This window comes from Ascaphus truei, chromosome 9 (genome assembly GCF_040206685.1).
Source record: "Ascaphus truei isolate aAscTru1 chromosome 9, aAscTru1.hap1, whole genome shotgun sequence".
Taxonomy (NCBI): domain Eukaryota; kingdom Metazoa; phylum Chordata; class Amphibia; order Anura; family Ascaphidae; genus Ascaphus; species Ascaphus truei.
This window is the reverse complement of record NC_134491.1, coordinates 43,147,567-43,173,950: the sequence shown is the minus strand read 5'-3', so window position 1 is coordinate 43,173,950 and position 26,384 is coordinate 43,147,567. Positions and strand designations below refer to the sequence as shown.

Below are 26,384 nucleotides of genomic sequence, written 5' to 3'. Positions count from 1 at the left end.
TTTTCTATTGAACCGAAAAGATAGGGAAGCGCAGATAAGCTACCCCCAGACACATTATATTATATATAAAAAAATAAAAAACACACATTTTGAATAGGACACAGGAAAAGCCATTTTTTTTCTTTTTTCTTTTAAACAATGAACCTCAAGTTTGAATAAGAAAGAAAAACAACGTTGCCAAGAGTTTTCTAATGCTGTGGTATGTGCATAATTCACCTCTCCCAGCCTGTGTCTTAGCAACGGACACAAACCCCAACACAGTCACCTTATTCATGTGCCTTGTGAGGGGAGCGTTTCCGACTCCGAGCGGGGAGCGGGAATTACACAAGAATCCATTCTATTTACAGTATCTGTATCCGAACACTTAGCCGATCTTATACTATATTAGTGAAAGCACTGTATGTTTGCCTGCCTGCCTGCCTGCCTGCCTGCCTGGATGTCCGGTGTCCCTAGGGGAAATCTCATTGGTCCCTTGGCCCGCCCGCCCCCGCACACCTCTCATTGGCCTGAGGCGGAGTGACGGGCCAAAGGACACACAGGGACACACACACACACAGGGAACACAGGGACACACACACACAGGGAACACAGGGACACACACACACACAGGGGGACACACACACACAGACACACACAGACACACACACACACACACACACACACACACACAGGGACACACACACAGGGACACACACACACACACACACAGGGACACACACACACACACACAGTGACAGACACACACACAGTGACACACACACACTGTTACATACATTAGCGGGGCTCACAGTGTTAGCAGCACCCGCGCGCACCTCCTCCTCTCCCCGTGTCTCCCGCGCTTTCACCCCGACCCCCCCCTCCCCCGGCGCCGCTACAGTCAGCGGGACACACACACACACTATTATTACCCCTTCAGCGCCCCCCCCCCCACCCAGTGTCAGCGGCAGTGCGAGACCACCCCTCTATATCTCCCACCTCTCCCCCCCCCACACATATACATGCCCCCCCCTCCCCGGCGCTACAACTCACCCCTCCCCGGCGGGGGAACAGCCAGTGGCCAGGCAGGCTGCCTCGCGGCGCCGAGTGCCCAAGATGGCGGCGCCCGGGACACAGCGGGGGAGCGGCCACAACACGCTGCCTCCCGCCTCAGATCCACGTGGGACCTGCCGGATGGGTGAGTGAGCGGCCTTCACCTCCCCTCCACCCCCCCCCTCCCCTCCAGTGTCAGTGTCTCCCCGATACCCCCCCCCCCCCGGCGCCGCTACAGTCAGCGGGGGAGCGAGCGAGCGCCCGGGACACAGCGGGAGAGCGGCCACAACACGCTGCCTCCCGCCTCAGATCCACGTGGGACCTGCCGGACGGGTGAGTGAGCGGCCATCACCTCCCCTCACCCCCTTTCACCTCCCCTCACTCCACTTCTCCCTTCCACCCCCCTTCACCTCCCCATTTACCTCCCCCCCTCCACCTCCCCTCCACCCCCCCTTCACCTCCCCTCCACCCCCCCCTTCACCTCCCCTCCACCCCCCCCTTCACCTCCCCTCCACCCCCCCCTTCACCTCTCTTCCACCCCCCCTTCACCTCCCTTCCACCCCCCCCTTCACCTCCCTTCCACTCCCCCCCTTCACCTCCCCTCCACCCCCCCTTCACCTCCCCTCCACCCCCCCCTCCACCCCCCCACCTTCACCTCCCCTCCACCCCCCCCTTCCCACCGCCTCCCCCCCCTTCCCACCGCCTCCCCCCCCCTTCCCACTGCTTCCCTCCCCCCCCTTCCCACCGCCTCCCCCCCCCCCTTCCCTCCACCTTCCCCCCCCTTCCCACCGCCCCCCCCCCTTCCCACCGCCTCCCCCCCTTCCCACCGCCTCCCCCTTCCCCCCCTTCCCACCGCCTCCCCCCCCTTCCCACCGCCTCCCCCCACCCCTTCCCACCGCCTCCCCCCCCTCCCACTGCCTCCCACCCCCCCTCCCACTGCCTCCCACCCCCCCTTCCCATTGCCTCCCACCCCCCCTTCCCACCGCCTCCCCCCCTTCCCACCGCCTCCCTCCCCCCCTTCCCACCGCCTCCCCCCCCTTCCCACCGCCTCCCCCCCCCTTCCCACCGCCTCCCCCCCCCCCTTCCCACCGCCTCCCCCCCCCCTTCCCACCGCCTCCCCCCCCTTCCCACTGCCTCCCACCCCCCTTCCCACCGCCTCCCACCCCCCACCTTCCCACCTCCTGCCTTCCCACCACCTCCCGCCTTCCCACCGCCTCCCACCCCCCGCCTTCCCTCCGCCTCCCCCTTCCCACCTCCCCCCCCTTTCCACCACCTCCCCCCCTTTCCACCACCTCCCCCCCTTCCCACCACCTCCCCCCCTTCCCACCACCTCCACCCTCCCCCCCACCCCCTCCCCCCCACCTCCCCCCTCCTCCCCCTTCCCACCCCCTCCCCCCCACCTCCCCCCTCCTCCCCCTTCCCACCACCTTCCCCCTCCTCCCCCTTCCCACCACATCCCCCCTTCTCTCCCTTTCCACCACCTTCCCCCTCCTCCTCCTTCCCACCACCTCCCCCCTTCCCACCACCTCCCCCCTTCTCCCCCTTCCCACCACCTCCCCCCTTCTCCCCCTTCCCACCACCTCCCCCCTTCTCCCCCTTTCCACCACCTCCCCCCTTCTCCCCCTTTCCACCACCTCCCCCCTTCTCCCCCTTTCCACCACCTCCCCCCTCCTCCCCCTTCCCACCACTTCTCCCCTTCCCCCCCCCGCTCCCCTTCCCCCCCCCCGCTCCCCTTCCCCCCCCCCGCTCCCCTTCCCCCCCCCCGCTCCCCTTCCCCCCCCTCCGCTCCCCTTCCCCCCCCTCCGCTCCCCTTCCCCCCCCTCCGCTCCCCTTCCCCCCCCTCCGCTCCCCTTCCCCCCCCTCCGCTCCCCTTCATCCCCCCTCCTCTAACCCTTCCCCCCCCTCCTCTAACCCTTCCCCCCCCTCCTCTAACCCTTCCCCCCCCTCCTCTAACCCTTCCCCCCCCTCCTCTAACCCTTCCCCCCCCTCCTCTAACCCTTCCCCCCCCCTCCTCTAACCCTTCCCCCCCCTCCTCTAACCCTTCCCCCCCCCTCCTCTAACCCTTCCCCCCCCTCCTCTAACCCTTCCCCCCCTCCTCCTCTAACCCTTCCCCCCCCTCCTCCTCTAACCCTTCCCCCCCCTCCTCTAACCCTTCCCCCCCCTCCTCTAACCCTTCCCCCCCCCTCCTCTAACCCTTCCCCCCTCTCCTCTAACCCTTCCCCCCTCCTCCACCCCTTGCCCCCCTCCTCCACCACCCCTTGCCCCCCTCCTCCACCCTTGCCCCCCTCCTCCACCCCTTGCCCCCCTCCTCCACCCCCTCCTCCCCTTCCCGCCGCCCTTCGCCTTCATGCCCGCCTTACCGCCTCCCCACCCCCGCCTCTGCCTTTCACCCGCCCTTACTCCGGCCGCCTCTGCCTTTCACCCACCGCCTCACAGCCGCTGCACGCACTCAACAGACACCCGCTACACTCGACACATACCTGCCGCCACACACACCTGCTGCCTCCCGCCCCTACGCACCGACATCACTGACCCACCGCCTCACACCCTAGCAGGACCCCCACTCACAGACAGCACTGACAACCCACGCGCCAGCCGCCGCCTCACACCCTTGCAGGACCCCCACTCACAGACAGCACTCACAACCCACGCGCCACCCGCCGCCTCACACCCTTGCAGGACCCCCACTCACAGACAGCACTCACAACCCACGCGCCACCCGCCGCCTCACACCCTAGCAGGACACACGACTCAGATTTTTACATCACTTATGGCACCAAAATATACATTGTACTGTGGTGTGGTTACAATAAACCATTTTTATACAACATCGTATTACATTTTCTTCCATCTTTCTTTTCAATATTATTATCCAACCTTTACAACAAACAGTCACCTATTGTTCCACGATTTATAAATAATACTACCTATTACGCATTTACCTCCCGGGCAACGCCGGGTCTCTCAGCTAGTCAGAAATAAAGGGTAACTGGGCCATCGCCCCATTGCAGAGCGGGTCCGGACTGACGCTTTCCATGGAGCGCAGCACGGGTTTTATTTCACCGATATTGGTGCGAGAAAGGGAATTCTGTGCGAGGCTTGGTCACCACCAGTACGCAGAAAGGCAAACACGGATAGAACTCATTTTATCCATCAGCACCACTAATCATCAGGAAATACAATATATGACGAATCTGTGTGATACAGGTCTCCAAGTCTGATGTTTAATCTGCCGTACGTAGCACCTTCTCCGTGTAATAATTCTGCTGCTAGACACCAGGATGCCTCAAAAACATTTTCTTTGTTCACCTGTAATTATCATGAGCTATTAAAACCCTTCCTTCCTGTGCAGCCTGCAATGCAACAGAGGCTCATGGTTTTTGACTTCTCATCCGGAAAAGGTCATATTTAGTGGCAGGTGTGTAATTAGACAAAGTACAGTTTATCAGTATTTTCATGGCCGCAGCTCTGCAGAGTAAAAGTCACTTTAATCGCAGCTTGTAATAGCAAATGGGCCGAAATTATTTCAAAATGAGATACATTCAAATACTTTCGCGGAGGTGAAGTTAAAGTTTAATTTCCGACATCTCGCACATCGCTGCCCCTCACAAGGAGAAAAAGGAAGCAAATACTGTAATACAAATGTGGGCAGTAAGGTGAGGGCCACAGACAGCTTTCCCGGGGCCCAGGACTTGATTTCTACCTGCCCTCCCCACCGTCTAACACACCTCCTCGCTCTCTCCACCATCGGCTGGCCGGGTCTGGGACACGCCCCTGCACTCCTACCATTGGCGGACCAAGTACAGAACACCAGCTTTTTAACCCAAGTTCCTTCTTCAGGTGTATTTAAGGTGGACCACTCTTAGGGCTCGTTCAGGGAGGCAGCTGAGGACTCGGAGGGGGGGCGTGCGGGAGGCAGTGCTGGGAGTTTGCTGGCGACATGTGATTATCCCCCAGCTGCCTTTTCAGCGTTGGGGAGGGGGCGGGGCTACAGGCTGCAGGGTTAAAGTATCCAAGCTGCAGCCATGAAATCATTCTGAAGAATGATTTCATTGGCTGCCTTGGTCCCTGTGACGCGGCTTCAGCTCCAAGAAACGAAATTTTCGTTTACTGAGCTGTCGTCAGCGGCAACGCCTGGCTTCGGAGGCAGGGCAGTAGCTACCTTGAAAACAAGTATTCAAATTGAATACTTTGTTTCTCACTGCAGCAAGCACGTCAGCACGCCCTCCCTCCGAAGCCAGCACCCTGAACGAGGCCTTAGAGACTGAAAAGCAAGCCCCGTATTCGTTAGGGCCGCTCAGCTTGCAACCAAAATGTGAGATTTTCCCACTGGAATTGCTATTTTTTGCTTGTAAATCTCAGACAGTGGATGGCACCGAATCAGCCGCATGTTTAACCAGGATAAGTAGCAGTATGATAAAGCAGCGCTTTGCATTTCTTGAGGCTTACTTTAACCCTTTAAGTGCCGGAGGGCCACTGCGGCACCGGCATTCGCGTGAACGCTCCGGCACAGACGACGGAAGGGTCCTCGTTCTGCGCAAACACGATCTCCACCGCAAAAATGAGTAGTACGATTATGTCGTAACGGTCTACCTCTTGGGGCCCCTGGAGCGCCACACCCCGTGACGTGGCCCCTGGAGCGCCACACCCCGTGACGTGGTAACTACATGTGGGGGCACCCAAAGGGGTCAGAAATACTTTTGCCATTTTCAACACGGTTTTTACATTTAAAATGTGTCGCTCCTTTCAGGAGATACAAGCAAGAGGCCAAAATGGAGCTCTACCCGGGCCCACTGCGGGCTCAACGTTACTAAGGTCAGAAGCTAGAGATGAAGAAATCCTGATTTGTAACACTGAGTAAACATTCTTTATTAAACAAGAGTAGGATGTGCTCGGGGGCCAAGATATTAACATTATATGAGTTAATCGCAGAGGCTTCTGGATTGCACGAGTTAGTTCCACCCCGTCACGATGTACAATAGTTACAGTAAAAGGGTGTGGAGCAGAACGTTTCAGGTTATTTATTGTAGTTTTTTTTTTTTTTTTTTACCCTAGCCCACGTCTTGCCTATATTTTGTTCACTGCTTTATCCATTGTATACCCTGCTCATTTATGTAACTGTATTTGTAAACATGTATTATTTGTCTTAACTCTGTGCCCAGGACATACTTGAAAACGAGAGGTAACTCTCACTGTATTACTTCCTGGTAACACATTTTATAAATAAATAATACATTTTGATGTGTAGCTAGTACAGGTAATTCTATAGAGCAGGAGGGTGACCTGTGCTGAAGCAGGGATATCCTGAAAACCTGACCACTGGAGTTGGCCGCCCTGCTATAGAGGAGTATTATTTAAAGTTTTTGTGCTGTACATTACTGCAAATAATGACCAGCATTACCTCGCAAGTCATGCCAGCGTGATGAGTTTCCCTGTTGTACTCAAGAGATTATTAGGCACTAACAAGACCTTTTACAGAGAATAGAAAATAGTACATTTCTTTACAAATTTACAAATCAGTTTTGCATTCAGATCTTCTAATGAAATATATATATTATATATAACGGAAATAGCCGTGTTAGTCCAGTTGCGATAGTGCAGAATAAATTAATTCTTCAGTATTAGGTGATACCTTTTTTATTTGGACTAACAATTGCTGACCTGAAGAAGGGAGGAAAACTCTCGAAAGCTTGTCCTATGACATACTGTATATACTGGGTGATAATGATGAAAGGCAGGGTTGCAGACCTGCCTAAGGCCTTGCCCCCGCTGCCTACTACAGCGTCCGCTGCACGGACGAGAGCCCTCCCCTCAATGGCGCCAGTCCCGCTGCGATTAGGCACGCCCCCTCGGCGGTTCAGCCAATGAGGGCGAACCTGCCGGGTGACGTCATGGCCGCGCCCCCGTCACTCCCCCACCACGCCCCCTCGGTCTCTCTTCCTGCAGTAAGCTGCAGACCGGGGAATCGGCTGAACGCGCTGCCAATCTCGCGGGCGCGCGTTACAGCGGCGTTACCGGGGCCTTAGCCTAAGACATGTGAATGTGCTCACAAGTGATCTTATTATTTGCTGTATGCAATACGATGGAGGTTTCTTGTTGCCTTTTTCACCCACCATAACTTAAAACGTGATGGTAGTATTTTAAAAAGTATTATTCATTTTGATGGTAAACTTTGAGAAGTATTCCATTCTTAATAAAACCTTGTACAGATGCGATACAGAAGGAAGAAGCAGTGGAAAGCAGGTAACCATAACAACAGCGATTATATTACATGGAAAAAAATTTAATGGTCCCAAATATATATTCAACAACTCGGCATACACTCAGGGTGGACAGAAATAATAATTAAAAAAAAAAAAGAATCATATAAAATCATGACAAAATGACCACATCTAGAATTCCACTCAATCTTTAATCAAGAAGGGATGGAGCGTCCGTCCTGCCCCCTCTCCCTACACTCCAAACGAAATCTGCAGTTTTAAGGGCAAAAGGGGAACAGCTAAAAAAAGGGGGCGACGCGTTTTACTCCGCGCTCCCCACCGGGGATTTTAAAACTAGTTGTGGCGTGACAAAATGTTCAGGGTGTGGGAATCTTCCTGGCAGGCACACTGCCCGAAAAGAGCTGCTGGCATTCTCTGTGGCTGCAGAAAACCCTCTCTCCGGACCGCTGTATCCTTCCAAGAACCGCGTTCTGTAAGCAGATTTCCTAATGGAGCAACTGACCCGCCAATCCAGAGTTCAATTACAAACTCCTGCCCTGTTGGCTATTTTTTTGTTTTCTTTTTCCTTCCCTGAGAAAAGGGCATTATGCGGTCTAACGGGGAGAGTAGAAATCGCTGGGTCCTGGCTTTCCTTGGTGTATTTCTCTCTCCTCCAGCTCCTATGACTTGGCACTTGATGAGCAGAAACCTACGTGTTCATGTTGGTGTGTGTCACACACGCGCACACAGGCTGCTGCGGTGGCGGCGGTGGCTGGGGAGTTTCTGTTCTTGTGGGAGACCAGTCACTAGTTATTGACAGATGTTCTCAAAGCAGTTGCTGGTATTAAGACTCGAGCCTCACTTTCTTTGTGAGTGGTAAAGTCTCTTCTTTATCCTCTGCATCTTCGTCTTCTTCCTCCTCCTCCTCCTCGTCGTCGTCTGGATAATCCACGAGTCCTACAAGGCCTCCCTGAAGACAAAAGGGTATCAGAGTTAGATTGTCTGAATAGTTTAAAAAGTTGGCCCTTGTTTTAGGAGAACAAAGTGCATTGCTGAGTGATGTAAATTATCTATATACTCTTCAAGCTGCCGTTTAAATAATAAAATAAAAAAATCCATTCAATATGTGCATCAATACAATCTGCACACTGACACGTGATTGGCTAAGCTGCCGATCAATATGTGCATCAATACAATCTGCACACTGACACGTGATTGGCTAAGCTGCAGATCAATATGTGCATCAATACAATCTGCACACTGACACGTGATTGGCTAAGCTGCTGATCGATGGTTCTCCTGTAATCGATCGCCGAGGTTATTTAATTCACAGTTAGGGCTGCACAAGAGTACCCAGGATGCAAAGTTCTGTGGGGGAGATCATGTGACCAGGCAGGCACTAGATACAATTGGTGCACTGCTAGAGAGAGGGCGGGGCTGAAGAGCCAGAATCTGTCTCAGAAGAGGAAGGGGGTGTGACTTTGTAAATGGTTTCTATAGAAACAAAAATGCTCGTTACATTAGAATACATTTAAAATGTCTTTACATTTTTTTTTTTAAATGCTACAAGTATTTTCTCACAGTACAGAACTGATTACAAAAAAACACACGTAAGATATTGTTTGAACTGCAGCTTTAAAGGTGCAACTTATTTTCAATTTGTTAAAGATTTACTCACCATACGGTACAAAGCGTGCAGTTTAACCGTTCTAGTTTTTTGCTGTTCAGCAATTTTAAAACGGTTTTATTCCTGAAATCCTCCCCCCCTCCCCCCCCCAAAAAAACATGACCCAGCCCCTCCCACACGGGACATCTTGGGACTTCAAAGCACCCCATTTCAGAGACCTAGCATAAATCCATCTCTGAAATGTTAGCAAGGAAATCAGCTGTTCTTCCTGGTGGGGGGAGCACATTAGACTACATGGCGTAGGTTACCCTGGGGCACGCGCTACTTCAGGCCTTTTTAAATAAAGATTGAATTGACTTCAAAAAACAGTTGGAAGAAATGTTAAAAAACAAAACAAAATTGGTAATCTGCTTTGTAGCGTCACAGCGAGCGCTCTGCCAAGATAGGTCATATGTGGTGGCGAACGGCAGCCGTTAACACGGCGGGCAAAAACTAAATATAGTAAAAGCAGACGGACAACGATAATGCTGAATGGTTTTATTAAACTAAATCACCACTGCAGCCTCATGACGGGGGGTTGTGGGTACGATAGAAACTTGACCAACACATTAAAGGGATTCAACAGTGCAGGATAGACACACAAGGTAGCTACAATATGGGGGACTCCAGGGACCATGCAAAGCCACCCCACGTTCCAGCAATTTGGGGAAACGAGGAGGCTCTGGGGTTATTATTTGCGTCTATGTCCAAAGTAATTGCTTTGCGGCACGGCCAGTCCGGTGCGCTGGTAGAATTACCTTTGTAGTAATAGCTGCCGTCTGAGGTGTGCTTTTGGAAATGGGCCCGGGAGATTCTGGGGAACCTGGAGACCCCGGGGAGCCGGGAGACCCTGGCAGGCTGCTCGCTGTTGATTGGTTGGTGAGGTTTGCCTTCGTTCCTCCAGAAAAGGAGAGCTTAAAACTTGGGCTCTGGCGGCCAGTCACGCTGGGCTTTAGAAGCACCTCCTTCTCGTCACTCTCTTTCACTGAAAGTCATTGGAAAGATGCTTCAGCGCGTTATACTCCGCGCCGCCACGTACTCATATTTCACAGGTATTAATAAAAGTAATTGCTGGTATTAAAACGAGCAATCCAAGGGGCGATTTTTAAATTTTTTATATACGTAGGCTTGTAGCAGAGGGTTTCTGGAGCTGAACCCCGGTAATTTCGGCTGCGGGGACCCCCTGCTTCCCGGGATACATACCTCTGTAGTAGGTGCCGGTAGCAGCTCCGGCTGGGCTAGCTGGGGTTTAACGGTCCTGTGGGCCAATAGGACGCCTCACTAGGTGACATCACAGCTTCTTATTGGCCCGCAGGGATCAGGAGCTTTGAAATGCCGCCATTACGTGAACCCGAGCGGCAACTGGCACCCCCTGTCCGGAAGCAGGGGGTCCCTGTAGCTGAAATGAATGGGGTTCAGCTCCAGAGACCCCCTGCTTCAATCCTACGCATAAAAAAAATGGAAAAAGAATCTGCCGGCGTGACGCGCTTCATTACCACCCACGCATAATAATGTGCCCAGGTACTGTCAGACAAGACATGTTAACGCAGTCTTCATGTAGTCCTGCTTAGCTCTTCCAAAATCCTCCTGATCACATATATCTGAGAAATATACATATATAAAAACTTAAAATCACTGTGGAAACCTTCACAACTATTTCTGCAAAGAAGTTTTACAGGGATTTTAAAAAAGAGCGGATTTCGGAGTCTCGCCACTATTATTACAGAGTTATTATATCCCCAGTAAGGTACAGCCATACTGCACTCAACTAGCTGCTTTTTATGGGTATTGTAAGTCATTTAATTTAGAATACTGCATTGATGCTAATAGTTCAATAATCTAACTCAGTGTTTCCCAACTCCAGTCCTCAGGGAACCCCAACAGGTCAGGTCTTAAGGATATCCCTGCTCCAGCACAGGTGGCTCAGTGAAAATGACTGAGCCGCTGATTGACCCACCTGTGCTGGAGCAGGGATAACCTTAAGACCTGACCTGTTGGGGTTCCCTGAGGACTGGAGTTGGGAAACACTGATCTAGATGATCAAATAGTCCATACCTATTCTACAATGACAGATATTTTGACTGCAAAATGTTTTCTATCAATATTTCTCAGCACAATTGAGAACTGCAGATATTCAAAACAAAATGTAGATGGGTTACCTTTTCATGGGCCCTTTATAAATGAAATTATAGTGTACAGAGATTAAAAATAACTCATAGGTATCTGGAAGTGTAATGTCCACTACAAATTAATCTATGAAGAACCCCAATGTTGGTTACCAAAGGTATAACAAACCCAAAATCAAACTACTGGATCTTTTAACTACAATTAAATAAGTGACAGGGATTAAAAGGGAAACCGAGATTTCATGAGTGGAAAAAAAACCCCATTAAGATAATTCCTTTAAAAATGTAGGCATATCAGGAGTTAATATAATATTTCTATGAATCCGCGCTTGTTCTTGTGATGTATTTGATGCGCTGGTAGAGGGGGAACAGAGACGCCTGTCTCGCAGAGATCGGGAATTATTTTAAGAGCCCAGTTACTGTAGTAGTTATAGAAGGGCAGCTTTAGAATATTTATATTATAATACTAGTTAATATACACACACACACACACACACACACACACACACACACACATACACACACACACACACACACACACACACACACACACACACACACTTATAATGGAGCAGCTGTAGTGACACTGTGCAGTGAGCGATCCGGTATAACGGATAGCTCTTCAGACAGCGTTGAAGTCGGTATATAGAATCCAAAAAAGCACTCTTTGCAATTTGGCAATTTTTTTAATGGTTATTGTATTTTCACACCTATCACTTATTTACCATCACGTTTTACTTGATGTTTGTTCATCACTATATGTTCTTCGGAGGACTTTCTGATTAGCACAATAGCACGCTATAGGTTACATTGTGTCAGACCCTATGCTATTTTCTGCCCTTATGTTCAGACTCTCCCATGTTAGTCATACAGCCGCTGCTCATACATCATACAGCCGCTGCTCATTCAGCCGCTGCTCATACATCATACAGCCGATGCTCACACAGCCGCTGCTCATACATCACACAGCCGCTGCTCATACATCACACAGCCGCTGCTCATACATCACACAGCCGCTGCTCATACAGCCGCTGCTCATACATCACACAGCCGCTGCTCATACATCACACAGCCGCTGCTCATACATCACACAGCCGCTGCTCATACATCACTCAGCCGCTGCTCATACATCACTCAGCCGCTGCTCATACATCACTCAGCCGCTGCTCATACATCACTCAGCCGCTGCTCATACATCACTCAGCCGCTGCTCATACATCACTCAGCCGCTGCTCACACAGCCGCTGCTCACTCAGCCGCTGCTCACTCAGCCGCTGCTCACTCAGCCGCTGCTCACTCAGCCGCTGCTCACTCAGCCGCTGCTCTAGTAGTTTAATATTTTATTTTAGTTCTCTGCTTGTTTTTATTCTAATGAATCATTAAAAGTTATACCGTAATTCCCTCTAGTGGAGCTCCTTTAGTGCATCATATGGGGAACCCCTTTCTGTAAATATTATCTGATGTGTTTTATCATGCGCGTTTTAGGCAAGTTTAGTAGTTTTGCAGTAAAAGCCACAACCCATGCTTAGGATGTGCAATATAAAAACATTAAATTCCTATTCAATTGCAAGTACTCTATACAAAATACCTGGTCCTTTTTTTTTTTTAGTAACTGAATAAGCATTCACATGAAACAAAATGAAGCAGAATGTCCGCACACATCCAGCATTATATACCAGATACCTACATTTCTTTCTTTCCATGAATTTACTGATCGGATCCATCAGATCTTCATCAATCTTTCTTTTTTCAGAGGGAAGCACCACTGGATCACCGTCTTCAAGGTCGTCCTCGTCGGTGTTAAACCACATCTCCTCTTCATCTTCCAGCGAGCGGGCGTCTCGCCTGTATCTGTGGTTCCGAAGGATTGATCGCATGCTGCGGAGGATACAATCAGTGTCAGAGCACGGCCCCTGCCTGCAAGAGCTGGATGTTACAAGCAGCCTAAAGAAACAAACTAAAGATCACTTGTAATAAAACACTTTTCCTGCCTGTTTGTAAGAGTCGCCCAAATCCTTATTAATAGCAGACTGCTGGAGGACGTTATAATGGCGTGACCAGGGAAACCGAGATAAGGAAAGGCGATTGGCATGATGACGGCGAACTAGAATGATACCTTAACGGAGCTCACTGGGAAAAAACCTTTGTGCAAACTGAGAGGAAAAGGAATGAAATTAGTAAAATGTGTTGAATTTGCTCCAATGCGCACAAAGTATTTAAACTTAGAATAAACAAATGCGACATCTATTGGGTTATTGTATTTTAACCCCTGCGCTACCCCTGGGGCGTGCAGTGCCACGCAGGTCTCCTTCATATCAAACGCGTACACGGAAACCTGTGATGCTCTGGCACAAGGTATACCCCAGGGGTCCTCAGGGGTCATCTACACGGCAGGTATTGGGGATATCCCTGCTCAGTCATTATGATTGAGCCACCTGTGCTGAAGCAGGGGTATCCCCAAAATCTGACCTGTGGGTGACCCCTGAGGACGGGAGTTGGCCACTTATGGAATACAGTCACATTAAAGGAAAGATATAACCCAATATATAAAAAATGTAAAAAGTACTAAACATGAAATACCTGTCAAGTTTCGGGTTATCTTGTCTCTCCCGTTGTTGATCATATCGTAGTTTAAGTCCTTTAAAGGTTTGAACATAATCAACATCCTCCAACGCCTTCCAGTAATTCTCAATGACATGCGCGGTTAACGATTTGATATCTTCCTGCAGGAAAACACATGCAAATTGGAAGTGTTAGACTGAACCGCCGCGGGGTACGGAACGGTCTTCTCAAGTGAACATTGTGCATTGTGCATTGGTTCAGCTTCAAGTTACATGCATCCGGTTCTAAAAAACAGAGGCATACAATATTTACTAAAGAATCTATTCCTTGCACAAGAATGGATGTATATAATGTATAGAAACTATAAAAAAATATATATATATATATATAGATATATATATCTATATATATATATATATATATATATATATAGATATATATATCTATATATATATATATATATATCGGGCAAAGAACTTTTTTTTTTTAATATAGCTGCCACTAAAAAAAACTCAGAAAGAAACCCACATAACTGGCCGATGGGTCTCACACAGAAAGTTGTTGCGTCGTTTACACTTTCTATTGGCTGCCGGGAACAAAACCTGACGCTGCGGCCATTTTGTGCGCCTAGTGGGGAAAAAACTGCTCGTCGCTCTGGAACGAGGGGAGGTGGGATAGTAAAAAAATGATATCTATTATATATCGGTATATCTTTACGGGACCTTTCCTGTCCATGCACGGCGGGGTTAGCTGCAGTTCTTGCTGGCAGTTAGGGGGTTAATAAGAGCGCAGGGTGAGGTTTCCAGGTTATGAGACACAGTGATGGAATACTTACCACTCGAACATATTCACAGATTTCTATGATGGCAGAGTTCATGAGGTTGTACCGGGAGCCGTTATTGAGAAATGCCTTCACCACGGGTTCAAACAAGAAACTTTTTATTATATAACGGTTATAAAATTCATCCTTCAGGCCAACAATCTTTCTCATAAATCGCAGGGCACCTAAAACAAACAAACAAACATAAATATTATATATATATATATATATATATATACATACACACACACACACACACACACACACACACACACACACACACACACACGAGCGCACACACACGCGCACACACACACGCGCACACACACTTTTACATTTGATGCTGTAGCACTACAGATAGCTGTTATTTTATTGTTTCAGTAAGAGAAATGCCAATGTTTCTCACACAGAAAGGACTTTTGCCGTCGATTGATCTCATGTATAATAAATGATTGGAAGGGATGTTACAATAATAACAGTACAGAATGAGTTCTCTGTCTGTGGCATTCTAACCCCACATATATATGTATGTATATTTAGAACAAGATTATGAGAAGACACCTCGCAGCACGTACTGATGAATGAACTGTAAAGTGTTTTCTGACATGAGAAAGGTGTCTTATTGCAAAACACCACTTGGTAAACATGGGCTTGTGATCGGGCATGCAAGTCCCTGGCACCCAGACGGTCATGTTAATAAGAACAGCAGTCTCATTATTAGACACTGCAGACAGCTCAGGTGGTGCCTGTAGAAGGACATTAGTCAGGTTTGGTTATGCCCTTTAATACACCACTTTATTTATACTCAGTTATACAGAAACCGGGCATACGAGCTTTGCCTAGCTCAGCAACCAGGAGCAGACTGACTGAGACAGAGGCCTGTAGCATCTCTGGGTGCTGTATATGCTCTGCTATAATGCATATAAAGAGGCAATTCATTCTGCCTGCAAGCCCCTTCATACACAAACTGCTCTGGGACTGCAGGTGAGAACACGTGTGTTGCACTAATCTTAAAACTGCAAAACCGGTGGGATATTGCAGATGCAAATTGTACAAGCAAGGACACTTTACATAAAAAAAATACAGGCCTTTTCAGGCTGCATAACTAACTAAACCTCATAAAAAGCTTTTAGCAAACATAGACGAAAGAAAAAAAGGGTATATAGATAATACAAAGAACAAGGGGACAAAATACATCATTTTAGCACATTGAGGCAGGGCTTGTAAGTGTCCCTAACGGGTAAGATAAAGCAGCAGCTGCGGAACTTACATAAGGCCAAGAAGGAATGTGCTGAGGCCATGAGGACCAGCACCCTGCGGAGAATGTCCTTGTTGATGATGTAGTTCTTTATATGGTAGGTGTGATGTTCAACGCAAAACGTTAGTAGTTCTAATATCAACGCCAGCAGCTGGGCTGTCTGATAATCATCTGAAGCAATAAAGGAGAGCGGTTACCATATCCCGCGCAGCCCGCAAACGGCTCAATCACTTCAATAACAAAGACATTATCTTTCTGTACACAATAAAAATATGGATTTCCAAACTTCAGCCAATGACTTCGGGCTTTGTACATGTAACTCCTTTGTCAGTGTGGTCTGCTGCACCAGTGGGGGTGTGAGGGGAGGTGCAAAGGGAGGTGTGTGGGTGCGGGGGGAGGTGTGAGAGTGTGAGGGGAGGTGTGGGGGAGTAGGGGGAGCTGGGGCAGGTGTGGGGGAGCGAGGGAAGGTGTGGGGGAGCGAGGGGAGGTGCGGGAGTGCGAGAGGAGGTGTGGGAGTGCGAGGGGAGGTGTGGGAGTGCGAGGGGAGGTGTGGGGGAGCGAGGGGAGGTGTGGGGGGAGGTGTGGGGGGAGCGAGGGGAGGTGTGGGGGGAGCGAGGGGAGGTGTGGGGGGAGCGAGGAGAGGTGTGGGAGGTGTGGGGGAGCGGGGGGAGGTGTGGGGGAGCGGGGGGAGGTGTGGGCGAGCGGGGGGAGGTGTGGGGGAGCGAGGGGAGGTGTGGGGGAGCGGGGGGAGGTGTGGGGGGAGCGGGGGGAGGTGTGGGTGAGCGGGGGGAGGTGTGGGGGAGCAGGGGGAGGTGTGGGGGAGCGAGGGGAGGTGTGGGGAGCGAGGGGAGGTGTGGGGGGAGCGAGGGGAGGTGTGGGTGAGCGGGGGGAGGTGTGGGTGATCGGGGGGAGGTGTGGGTGAGCGGGGGGAGGTGTGGGTGAGCGGGGGGAGGTGTGGGGGAGCGGGGAGAGGTGTGGGGGAGCAGGGAGAGGTGTGGGGGAGCGGGGGGAGGTGTGGGGGAGCGGGGGGAGGTGTGGGGGAGTGGGGGGAGGTGTGGGGGAGCGGGGGGGAAGTGTGGGGGAGCGGGGGGAGGTGTGGGGGAGCGAGGGGAGGTGTGGGAGTTGTACTCGTGGCCCTCGGATTAGAAGGGGCCTACCTCAGATCTAGAAATATACTGAAATAAGGTATTGTTACCGAACCTTTGCTGGGCTTCTCCTCCGTAGTATTGGCCAGCAGAGGAGCAGTGAGAACATGCATACAATGTTTGTAGAAGAAACCCAAAAATTCTGTCTTTTCTGTTTTCTAGGAAGAAAAAAAAATAAGCTGTTTTAGTAAAAGTGTTAATTTGTACCCAGCGTGAGAGAATTCACAAGGGCCCCAGCCCCGCCAGTGCTAGAGAAGCCTGTGACACTGTGCGAGAGAAGCCTGTGACACTGTGCAAGAGAAGCCTGTGACACTGTGCGAGAGAAGCCTGTGACACTGTGCTAGAGAAGCCTGTGTGACACTGTGCTAGAGAAGCCTGTGTGACACTGTGCGAGAGAAGCCTGTGTGACACTGTGCTAGAGAAGCCTGTGTGACACTGTGCTAGAGAAGCCTGTGTGACACTGTGCGAGAGAAGCCTGTGTGACACTGTGCGAGAGAAGCCTGTGACACTGTGCGAGAGAAGCCTGTGACACTGTGCGAGAGAAGCCTGTGACACTGTGCGAGAGAAGCCTGTGACACTGTGCGAGAGAAGCCTGTGTGACACTGTGCTAGAGAAGCCTGTGTGACACTGTGCTAGAGAAGCCTGTGTGACACTGTGCTTGAGAAGCCTGTGTGACACTATGCTAGAGAAGCCTGTGTGACACTGTGCTAGAGAAGCCTGTGTGACACTGTGCGAGAGAAGCCTGTGACACTGTGCGAGAGAAGCCTGTGACACTGCGAGAGAAGCCTGTGACACTGTGCGAGAGAAGCCTGTGACGCTGTGCTAGAGAAGCCTGTGACGCTGTACGAGAGAAGCCTGTGACACTGTACGAGAGAAGCCTGTGACACTGTGCTAGAGAAGCCTGTGACATTGTGCTAGAGAAGCCTGTGACACTGTGTGAGAGAAGCCTGTGACACTGTGCGAGAGAAGCCTGTGACACTGTGCGAGAGAAGCCTGTGACACTGTGCGAGAGAAGCCTGTGACACTGTGCGAGAAAAGCCTGTTTCACTGTGCGAGAAAAGCCTGTGACACTGTGCTAGAGAAGCCTGTGACACTGTGCTAGAGAAGCCTGTGACACTGTGCGAGAGAAGCCTGTGACGCTGTACGAGAGAAGCCTGTGACACTGTGCTAGAGAAGCCTGTGACACTGTACGAGAGAAGCCTGTGACACTGTGCGAGAGAAGCCTGTGACACTGTGCTTGAGAAGCCTGTGACACTGTGCTAGAGAAGCCTGTGACACTTTGCTTCACACTGTGCTAGAGACGCCTGTGACACTGTGCTAGAGACGCCTGTGACACTGTGCTAGAGACGCCTGTGACACTGTGCTAGAGAAGCCTGTGACACTGTGCTAGAGAAGCCTGTGACACTGTGCTAGAGAAGCCTGTGACACTGTGCTAGAGAAGCCTGTGACACTGTGCTAGAGAAGCCTGTGACACTGTGCTAGAGAAGCCTGTGACACTGTGCTAGAGAAGCCTGTGACACTGTGCTAGAGAAGCCTGTGACACTGTGCTAGAGAAGCCTGTGACACTGTGCGAGAGAAGCCTGTGACACTGTGCGAGAGAAGCCTGTGACACTGTGCGAGAGAAGCCTGTGACACTGTGCGAGAGAAGCCTGTGACACTGTGCGAGAGAAGCCTGTGACACTGTGCGAGAGAAGCCTGTGACACTGTGCGAGAGAAGCCTGTGACACTGTGAGAGAGAAGCCTGTGACACTGTGAGAGAGAAGCCTGTGACACTGTGCGAGAGAAGCCTGTGACACTGTGCGAGAGAAGCCTGTGACACTGTGCGAGAGAAGCCTGTGACACTGTGCGAGAGAAGCCTGTGACACTGTGCGAGAGAAGCCTGTGACACTGTGAGAGAGAAGCCTGTGACACTGTGCGAGAGAAGCCTGTGACACTGTGCGAGAGAAGCCTGTGACACTGTGCGAGAGAAGCCTGTGACACTGTGCGAGAGAAGCCTGTGACACTGTGCGAGAGAAGCCTGTGACACTGAGCTAGAGAAGCCTGTGACACTGTGCGAGAGAAGCCTGTGACACTGTGCTAGAGAAGCCTGTGACACTGTGCGAGAGAAGCCTGTGACACTGAGCTAGAGAAGCCTGTGACACTGAGCTAGAGAAGCCTGTGACACTGTGCGAGAGAAGCCTGTGACACTGAGCTAGAGAAGCCTGTGACACTGTGCGAGAGAAGCCTGTGACACTGTGCTAGAGAAGCCTGTGACACTGTGCTAGAGAAGCCTGTGACACTGTGCGAGAGAAGCCTGTGACACTGAGCTAGAGAAGCCTGTGACACTGTGCGAGAGAAGCCTGTGACACTGAGCTAGAGAAGCCTGTGACACTGTGCGAGAGAAGCCTGTGACACTGAGCTAGAGAAGCCTGTGACACTGAGCTAGAGAAGCCTGTGACACTGTGCGAGAGAAGCCTGTGACACTGTGCGAGAGAAGCCTGTGACACTGAGCTAGAGAAGCCTGTGACACTGTGCGAGAGAAGCCTGTGACACTGTGCTAGAGAAGCCTGTGACACTGTGCGAGAGAAGCCTGTGACACTGAGCTAGAGAAGCCTGTGACACTGTGCGAGAGAAGCCTGTGACACTGAGCTAGAGAAGCCTGTGACACTGTGCGAGAGAAGCCTGTGACACTGAGCTAGAGAAGCCTGTGACACTGAGCTAGAGAAGCCTGTGACACTGTGCGAGAGAAGCCTGTGACACTGTGCGAGAGAAGCCTGTGACACTGTGCTAGAGAAGCCTGTGACACTGTGCGAGAGAAGCCTGTGACACTGTGCGAGAGAAGCCTGTGACACTGTGCGAGAGAAGCCTGTGACACTGTGCGAGAGAAGCCTGTGACACTGTGAGAGAGAAGCCTGTGACACTGTGAGAGAGAAGCCTGTGACACTGTGCGAGAGAAGCCTGTGACACTGTGCGAGAGAAGCCTGTGACACTGTGCGAGAGAAGCCTGTGACACTGTGCGAGAGAAGCCTGTGACACTGAGCTAGAGAAGCCTGTGACACTGTGCGAGAGAAGCCTGTGACACTGAGCTAGAGAAGCCTGTGACACTGTGCGAGAGAAGCCTGTGACACTGAGCTAGAGAAGCCTGTGACACTGAGCTAGAGAAGCCTGTGACACTGTGCGAGAGAAGCCTGTGACACTGTGCGAGAGAAGCCTGTGACACTGTGCTAGAGAAGCCTGTGACACTGTGCGAGAGAAGCCTGTGACACTGTGCGAGAGAAGCCTGTGACACTGTGCGAGAGAAGCCTGTGACACTGTGCGAGAGAAGCCTGTGACACTGTGAGAGAGAAGCCTGTGACACTGTGAGAGAGAAGCCTGTGACACTGTGCGAGAGAAGCCTGTGACACTGTGCGAGAGAAGCCTGTGACACTGTGCGAGAGAAGCCTGTGACACTGTGCGAGAGAAGCCTGTGACACTGTGCGAGAGAAGCCTGTGACACTGTGCGAGAGAAGCCTGTGACACTGTGAGAGAGAAGCCTGTGACACTGTGCGAGAGAAGCCTGTGACACTGTGCGAGAGAAGCCTGTGACACTGTGCGAGAGAAGCCTGTGACACTGTGCGAGAGAAGCCTGTGACACTGTGCGAGAGAAGCCTGTGACACTGTGCGAGAGAAGCCTGTGACACTGTGCTAGAGAAGCCTGTGACACTGTGCTAGAGAAGCCTGTGACACTGTGCGAGAGAAGCCTGTGACACTGAGCTAGAGAAGCCTGTGACACTGAGCTAGAGAAGCCTGTGACACTGTGCGAGAGAAGCCTGTGACACTGAGCTAGAGAAGCCTGTGACACTGTGCGAGAGAAGCCTGTGACACTGTGCTAGAGAAGCCTGTGACACTGTGCTAGAGAAGCCTGTGACACTGTGCGAGAGAAGCCTGTGACACTGAGCTAGAGAAGCCTGTGACACTGTGCGAGAGAAGCCTGTGACACTGAGCTAGAGAAGCCTGTGACACTGTGCGAGAGAAGCCTGTGACACTGAGCTAGAGAAGCCTGTGACACTGAGCTAGAGAAGCCTGTGACACTGTGCGAGAGAAGCCTGTGACACTGTGCGAGAGAAGCCTGTGACACTGAGCTAGAGAAGCCTGTGACACTGTGCGAGAGAAGCCTGTGACACTGTGCTAGAGAAGCCTGTGACACTGTGCGAGAGAAGCCTGTGACACTGAGCTAGAGAAGCCTGTGACACTGTGCGAGAGAAGCCTGTGACACTGAGCTAGAGAAGCCTGTGACACTGTGCGAGAGAAGCCTGTGACACTGAGCTAGAGAAGCCTGTGACACTGAGCTAGAGAAGCCTGTGACACTGTGCGAGAGAAGCCTGTGACACTGTGCGAGAGAAGCCTGTGACACTGAGCTAGAGAAGCCTGTGACACTGTGCGAGAGAAGCCTGTGACACTGTGCTAGAGAAGCCTGTGACACTGTGCGAGAGAAGCCTGTTACACTGAGCTAGAGAAGCCTGTGACACTGTGCGAGAGAAGCCTGTGACACTGTGCTAGAGAAGCCTGTGTGACACTGTGCTAGAGAAGCCTGTGACACTGTGCGAGAGAAGCCTGTGACACTGTGCGAGAGAAGCCTGTGACACTGTGCGAGAGAAGCCTGTGACACTGTGCGAGAGAAGCCTGTGACACTGTGCGAGAGAAGCCTGTGACACTGTGCGAGAGAAGCCTGTGACACTGTGCGAGAGAAGCCTGTGACACTGTGCGAGAGAAGCCTGTGACACTGTGCGAGAGAAGCCTGTGACACTGTGCGAGAGAAGCCTGTGACACTGTGCGAGAGAAGCCTGTGACACTGTGCTAGAGAAGCCTGTGACACTTTGCTTCACACTGTGCTGCAGACCGTTTCCGCACTGAAGGGGAGAGCGCCCCCCCGCAGGACGGGACGTTACTTACGTTGGTTGTTGCCAACATGTTCTCAGGGTCAACCAAAGTCCGGAGAAGCCCAGTGAGCTGCACAGCGCCGCCGAGCTCCGGATCCGGGTCACAAATCATATGTTCTATGATGAGATTAATCAGCAAGATGTCCTAACGAGGGGAGAACAAAGTCAAAGGAAATAAATCTCAGCATCCAAATTAACAGCAGCAAATAAGTTCCTACTGTTCACACCAGTGTTTCTCAGCCAGGGTGCAGGGGGGCAGGGGTGCAGGGATCCTCTGCCAAAAATGCCGCAGGCCTCGGGGATACACTCTGACAGCCGCTCAGCGGACACATCCTGTGCTACGATCCGTCTCTCTTCTCTGAGCCCGGGACATAGGGGAGACAGGGGAGAGAGAGTGGGAGAGAGGGGGGGGAGACGGAAGAGAGGAGAGAGAGAGAGTGGGAGAGACAGAGGAGAGGGGGGACAGAGGAGAGAGAGGGGGGGGACAGAGGAGAGAGAGGGGGGAGGCAGAAGAGAGAGAGAGTGGGGGAGACAGAGGAGAGGGGGGGAGATACAGAGGAGAGGGGAGACAGAGGAGAGAGAGGGGGGGGAGACAGAGGAGAGAGAGGGGGGGGACAGAGGAGAGAGGGGGAGGCAGAAGAGAGAGAGTGGGGGAGACAGAGGAGAGAGAGGGGGGGAGACAGAGGAGAGAGAGGGGGGGGAGATACAGAGGAGAGAGAGGGGGGGGAGACAGAGGAGAGAGAGGGGGGGGAGACAGAGGAGAGAGAGAGGGGGGAGACAGAGGAGAGAGAGGGGGGAGACAGAGGAGAGAGAGGGGGGGGGAGACAGAGGAGAGAGAGAGGGGGGAGACAGAGGAGAGAGAGGGGGGAGACAGAGGAGAGAGAGGGGGGAGACAGAGGAGAGAGAGGGGGGACAGAAGAGAGAGAGGGGGGGAGAGAGAGGGGGGGAGACAGAGGAGAGAGAGGGGGGAGACAGAGGAGAGAGAGGGGGGAGACAGAGGAGAGAGAGGGGGCAGACAGAGGAGAGAGAGAGGGGAGACAGAGGAGAGAGGGGATCGCAGCCTCTGCGTCTCCAGACGTCTGATCAAAAAGGGGCGAGTGAGGTGTGATGAGCAGGTGTGTTCTGGCATTTAAATAATGGCTCCAGGGGAGCCCCTGCTCAAAAATGTTGCGAATGTCTGGTTTACACATAAGTACCTGTCACTCCCCGAGGCCTTTCAGTGTTTTTAGTCTGTAAAGGTCCCGCAGCACCAACTAGTGCACCCTGTGCACTGTACCCTGTGCACCGTACCCTGCGCACCCTGTGTACCCTGCGCACCCTGCGTACCGTACCCTGCGCACCCTGTGTACCCTGCGCACCCTGTGTACCGTACCCTGCGCACCCTGTGTACCCTGCGCACCCTGCGTACCGCACCCTGCGTACCGTACCCTGCGCACCCTGCGTACCGTACCCTGTGCACCCAGCGTACCGTACCCTGTGCACCCTGTGTACCGTACCCTGTGTACCCTGCGCACCCTACCCTGTGCACCCTGTGTACCCTGTGCACCCTGTGTACCCTGCGCACCCTGCGTACCGTACCCTGCGCACCCTGCGTACCGTACCCTGCGCACCCAGCGTATCGTACCCTGCGCACCCAGCGTACCGTACCCTGTGCACCCTGCGTACCGTACCCTGCGCACCCAGCGTACTGTACCCTGTGCACCGTACCCTGCGCACCCTGTGTACCGTACCCTGCGCACCCTGCGTACCGTACCCTGCGCACCCAGCGTACCGTACCCTGTGCACCCTGTGTACCGTACCCTGCGCACCCTGCGTACCGTACCCTGCGCACCCAGCGTACTGTACCCTGTGCACCCTGTGTACCGTACCCTGTGCACCCTGCGTACCGTACCCTGCGCACCCTGCGTACCGTACCCTGCGCACCCTGTGCACCGTACCCTGCGCACCCTGTGTACCGTACCCTGCGCACCGTGTACCGTACCCTGCGCACCCTGCGTACCGCACCCTGCGCACCGTACCCTGCGCACCCTGCGCACCCTACCCTGCGTACCGCACCGTGTACCCTGCGCACCGTACCCTGCGCACCCTGCGTACCGCACCCTGCGCACCCTGTGTACCGTACCCTGCGCACCCTGTGTACCCTGCGCACCCTGTGTACCGTACCCTGCGCACCCTGTGTACCCTGCGCACCGTACCCTGCGCACCCTGCGTACCGCACCCTGCGCACCGTACCCTGCGCACCCTGTGCACCGCACCCTGTGTACCGTACCCTGCGCACCGTACCCTGCGCACCGCACCCTGCGCACCCTGCGTACCGTACCCTGCACACCCTGCGTACCGCACCCTGCGCACCCTGTGTACCGTACTCTGCGCACCATGCGCACCTTACCCTGCGCACCCTGCGTACGCGCCTGCTCCTTTAGTGTTTCTGTGCTGGAAGAACAAGGTGGGGTACGGTTTACTTTGGAAACGGTACAGGATATAGGCACATGTTCCTGCTTTACCCCTGCCCTGCCAACCAATACTATACATCACTGTATAAGGAAACAAGCATCACCGACTTGCTCTAACCATGTTTTCGGAACATAGAATTGGACGGCAGGTAAGAGCCACCTGTCCCCGTGTCTGCCCAGTTCCCACCCCCTGTAAAACCTCGGGCACGATTAGCTTGTGGACTTCTTGCATATTTAGGATAGCCCCATGTCAGTCTCAAGTCATTTGGAATTCCCTGACTGTGTCAGCCTCTACCCCCGGGCTCGGGAGCTTATTCCTCAAATTCACCCCCCTCCCTCACATTTACCGGATAGCCCCCCATCCCCTTCTCTCCTCCATTCTGCACACATTCAAATCTTTTAGATTTTAGCTGTAGATAATTACCCCTTTCAGTCGCCCTTCTCTGCACATATACAACATATTTATACCCCTCCAGAGATACAGTGTAACTCCGGCACGGAGCCCAGCGCGCGAGGTGATGTCTCGGCGCTGTCCCCTGTCCCGCTGCTGATACCTTTCCCTATACAACACAGACCTTGCTGGCGTTCCCCATTACGCTTTGTTACATTATTTGCCTAAATTTGAGCTAGCTTTTAAGTTGCAATAAGTAAATAAACCGCAGCACCCAAGGTGGACTGTTTGCATTTATACGGCTTCCGAGAAGGAGCCGCCGTCCCTGAGGCGCTGGAATCGTACAATATCTCCCGCTAAGGGGAACACAGGGAAGGACCTCAATGTGCGCGGTAACGCGTCTCATGGATTTCTTACATCGTCGTTCTGCTGAGCCTCCTGCATTACGAACTCTCGGACCATGGACGGATTGTACTCCACCAAGTATGAGAAGATATCAGTAGCCGCACTCCGAACCTGCGCGTCGTCCATGCCCTGGGATAAAGGAAACAGCGCGTGTGATACTGACCCTGTAACGTCACGCAGTATTATGCACACTCATAATGCCTCTGATTGCTCGAACGCAGGGGCGGCCAACTCCAGTCCTCAAGGGCCACCAACAGGTCAGGTTTTCAGATATCCCTGCTTCAGCGCAGGTGTATCAATCAGTGGCTTAGTCTGAGACTGCTCCACCTGTACTGAAGCAGGGATATCATGAAAACCTGACCTGTTGGTAGCCCTTGAGGACAGGCGTAGGCCACCCCTGCTGTAACCCCTTTATTGCCAAGAGGTTGCAATCCGCTACAGAACAACACCCGCTTCCTGCAGCACAGCCTGCCCCGGTACCCTCTACAATGAGAGAATAGGCCGCAGGGTATGAGGGAGCACAGCCTGGCCCGGAACCCTCTCCTGTGAGAGAATAGGTCACCAGGGTATGAGGGAGCACAGCCTGGCCCGGAACCCTCTCCTGTGAGAGAATAGGTCACCAGGGTATGAGGGAGCACAGCCTGGCCCGGAACCCTCTCCTGTGAGAGAATAGGTCACCAGGGTATGAGGGAGCAGAGCCTGGCCCGGAACCCTCTCCTGTGAGAGAATAGGTCACCAGGGTATGAGGGAGCACAGCCTGCCCCGGAACCCTCTCCTGTGATAGAATAGGTCACCAGGGTATGAGGGAGCACAGCCTGCCCTGGAACCCTCTCCTGTGAGAGAACAGGCCGCAGGGTATGAGGGAGCACAGTCTGGCCCGGAACCCTCTCCTGTGAGGGAATAGGCCCCAGGGTATGAGGGAGCACAGCCTGCCCCGGTACCCTCTACAATGAGAGAATAGGCCGCAGGGTATGAGGGAGCACAGCCTGGCCCGGAACCCTCTCCTGTGAGAGAATAGGCCGCAGGGTATGAGGGAGCACAGCCTGCCCCGGAACCCTCTCCTGTGAGAGAATAGGCCACAGGGTATGAGGGAGCACAGCCTGCCCCGGAACCCTCTCCTGTGAGAGAATAGGTCACCAGGGTATGAGGGAGCACAGCCTGCCCCGGAACCCTCTCCTGTGAGAGAACAGGCCGCAGGGTATGAGGGAGCACAGCCTGGCCCGGAACCCTCTCCTGTGAGAGAATAGGCCACAGGGTATGAGGGAGCACAGCCTGCCCCGGAACCCTCTCCTGTGAGAGAATAGGTCACCAGGGTATGAGGGAGCACAGCCTGCCCCGGAACCCTCTCCTGTGAGAGAACAGGCCGCAGGGTATGAGGGAGCACAGCCTGGCCCGGAACCCTCTCCTGTGAGAGAATAGGCCGCAGGGTAT

General features: G+C 52.8%; 1 protein-coding gene across 2 annotated transcripts in view; it reads right to left on the bottom strand.

The window, feature by feature from the left end:
* Nucleotides 1-7,422: 7,422 nt before the first annotated feature.
* The window catches only part of PPP4R3A (protein phosphatase 4 regulatory subunit 3A), a 32,492-nt gene continuing 13,530 nt past the window's right edge, over nucleotides 7,423-26,384 (bottom strand). Inside the window, exons 7-15 of one of the 2 annotated variants that reach the window (XM_075614541.1) lie at nucleotides 24,966-25,082; nucleotides 21,718-21,849; nucleotides 16,862-16,964; nucleotides 15,674-15,832; nucleotides 14,419-14,588; nucleotides 13,602-13,744; nucleotides 12,709-12,899; nucleotides 9,654-9,880; nucleotides 7,423-8,199 (exon numbers count right to left, since the gene is read on the bottom strand). In XM_075614541.1, coding sequence (XP_075470656.1) covers nucleotides 8,074-8,199; nucleotides 9,654-9,880; nucleotides 12,709-12,899; nucleotides 13,602-13,744; nucleotides 14,419-14,588; nucleotides 15,674-15,832; nucleotides 16,862-16,964; nucleotides 21,718-21,849; nucleotides 24,966-25,082 — 1,368 coding nt within the window. In that variant the 3' untranslated portion in view covers nucleotides 7,423-8,073. Of the gene's footprint in view, nucleotides 8,200-9,653; nucleotides 9,881-12,708; nucleotides 12,900-13,014; nucleotides 13,175-13,601; nucleotides 13,745-14,418; nucleotides 14,589-15,673; nucleotides 15,833-16,861; nucleotides 16,965-21,717; nucleotides 21,850-24,965; nucleotides 25,083-26,384 lie in introns of those variants that run through there. The other variant, XM_075614542.1, reaches the window with a different exon arrangement.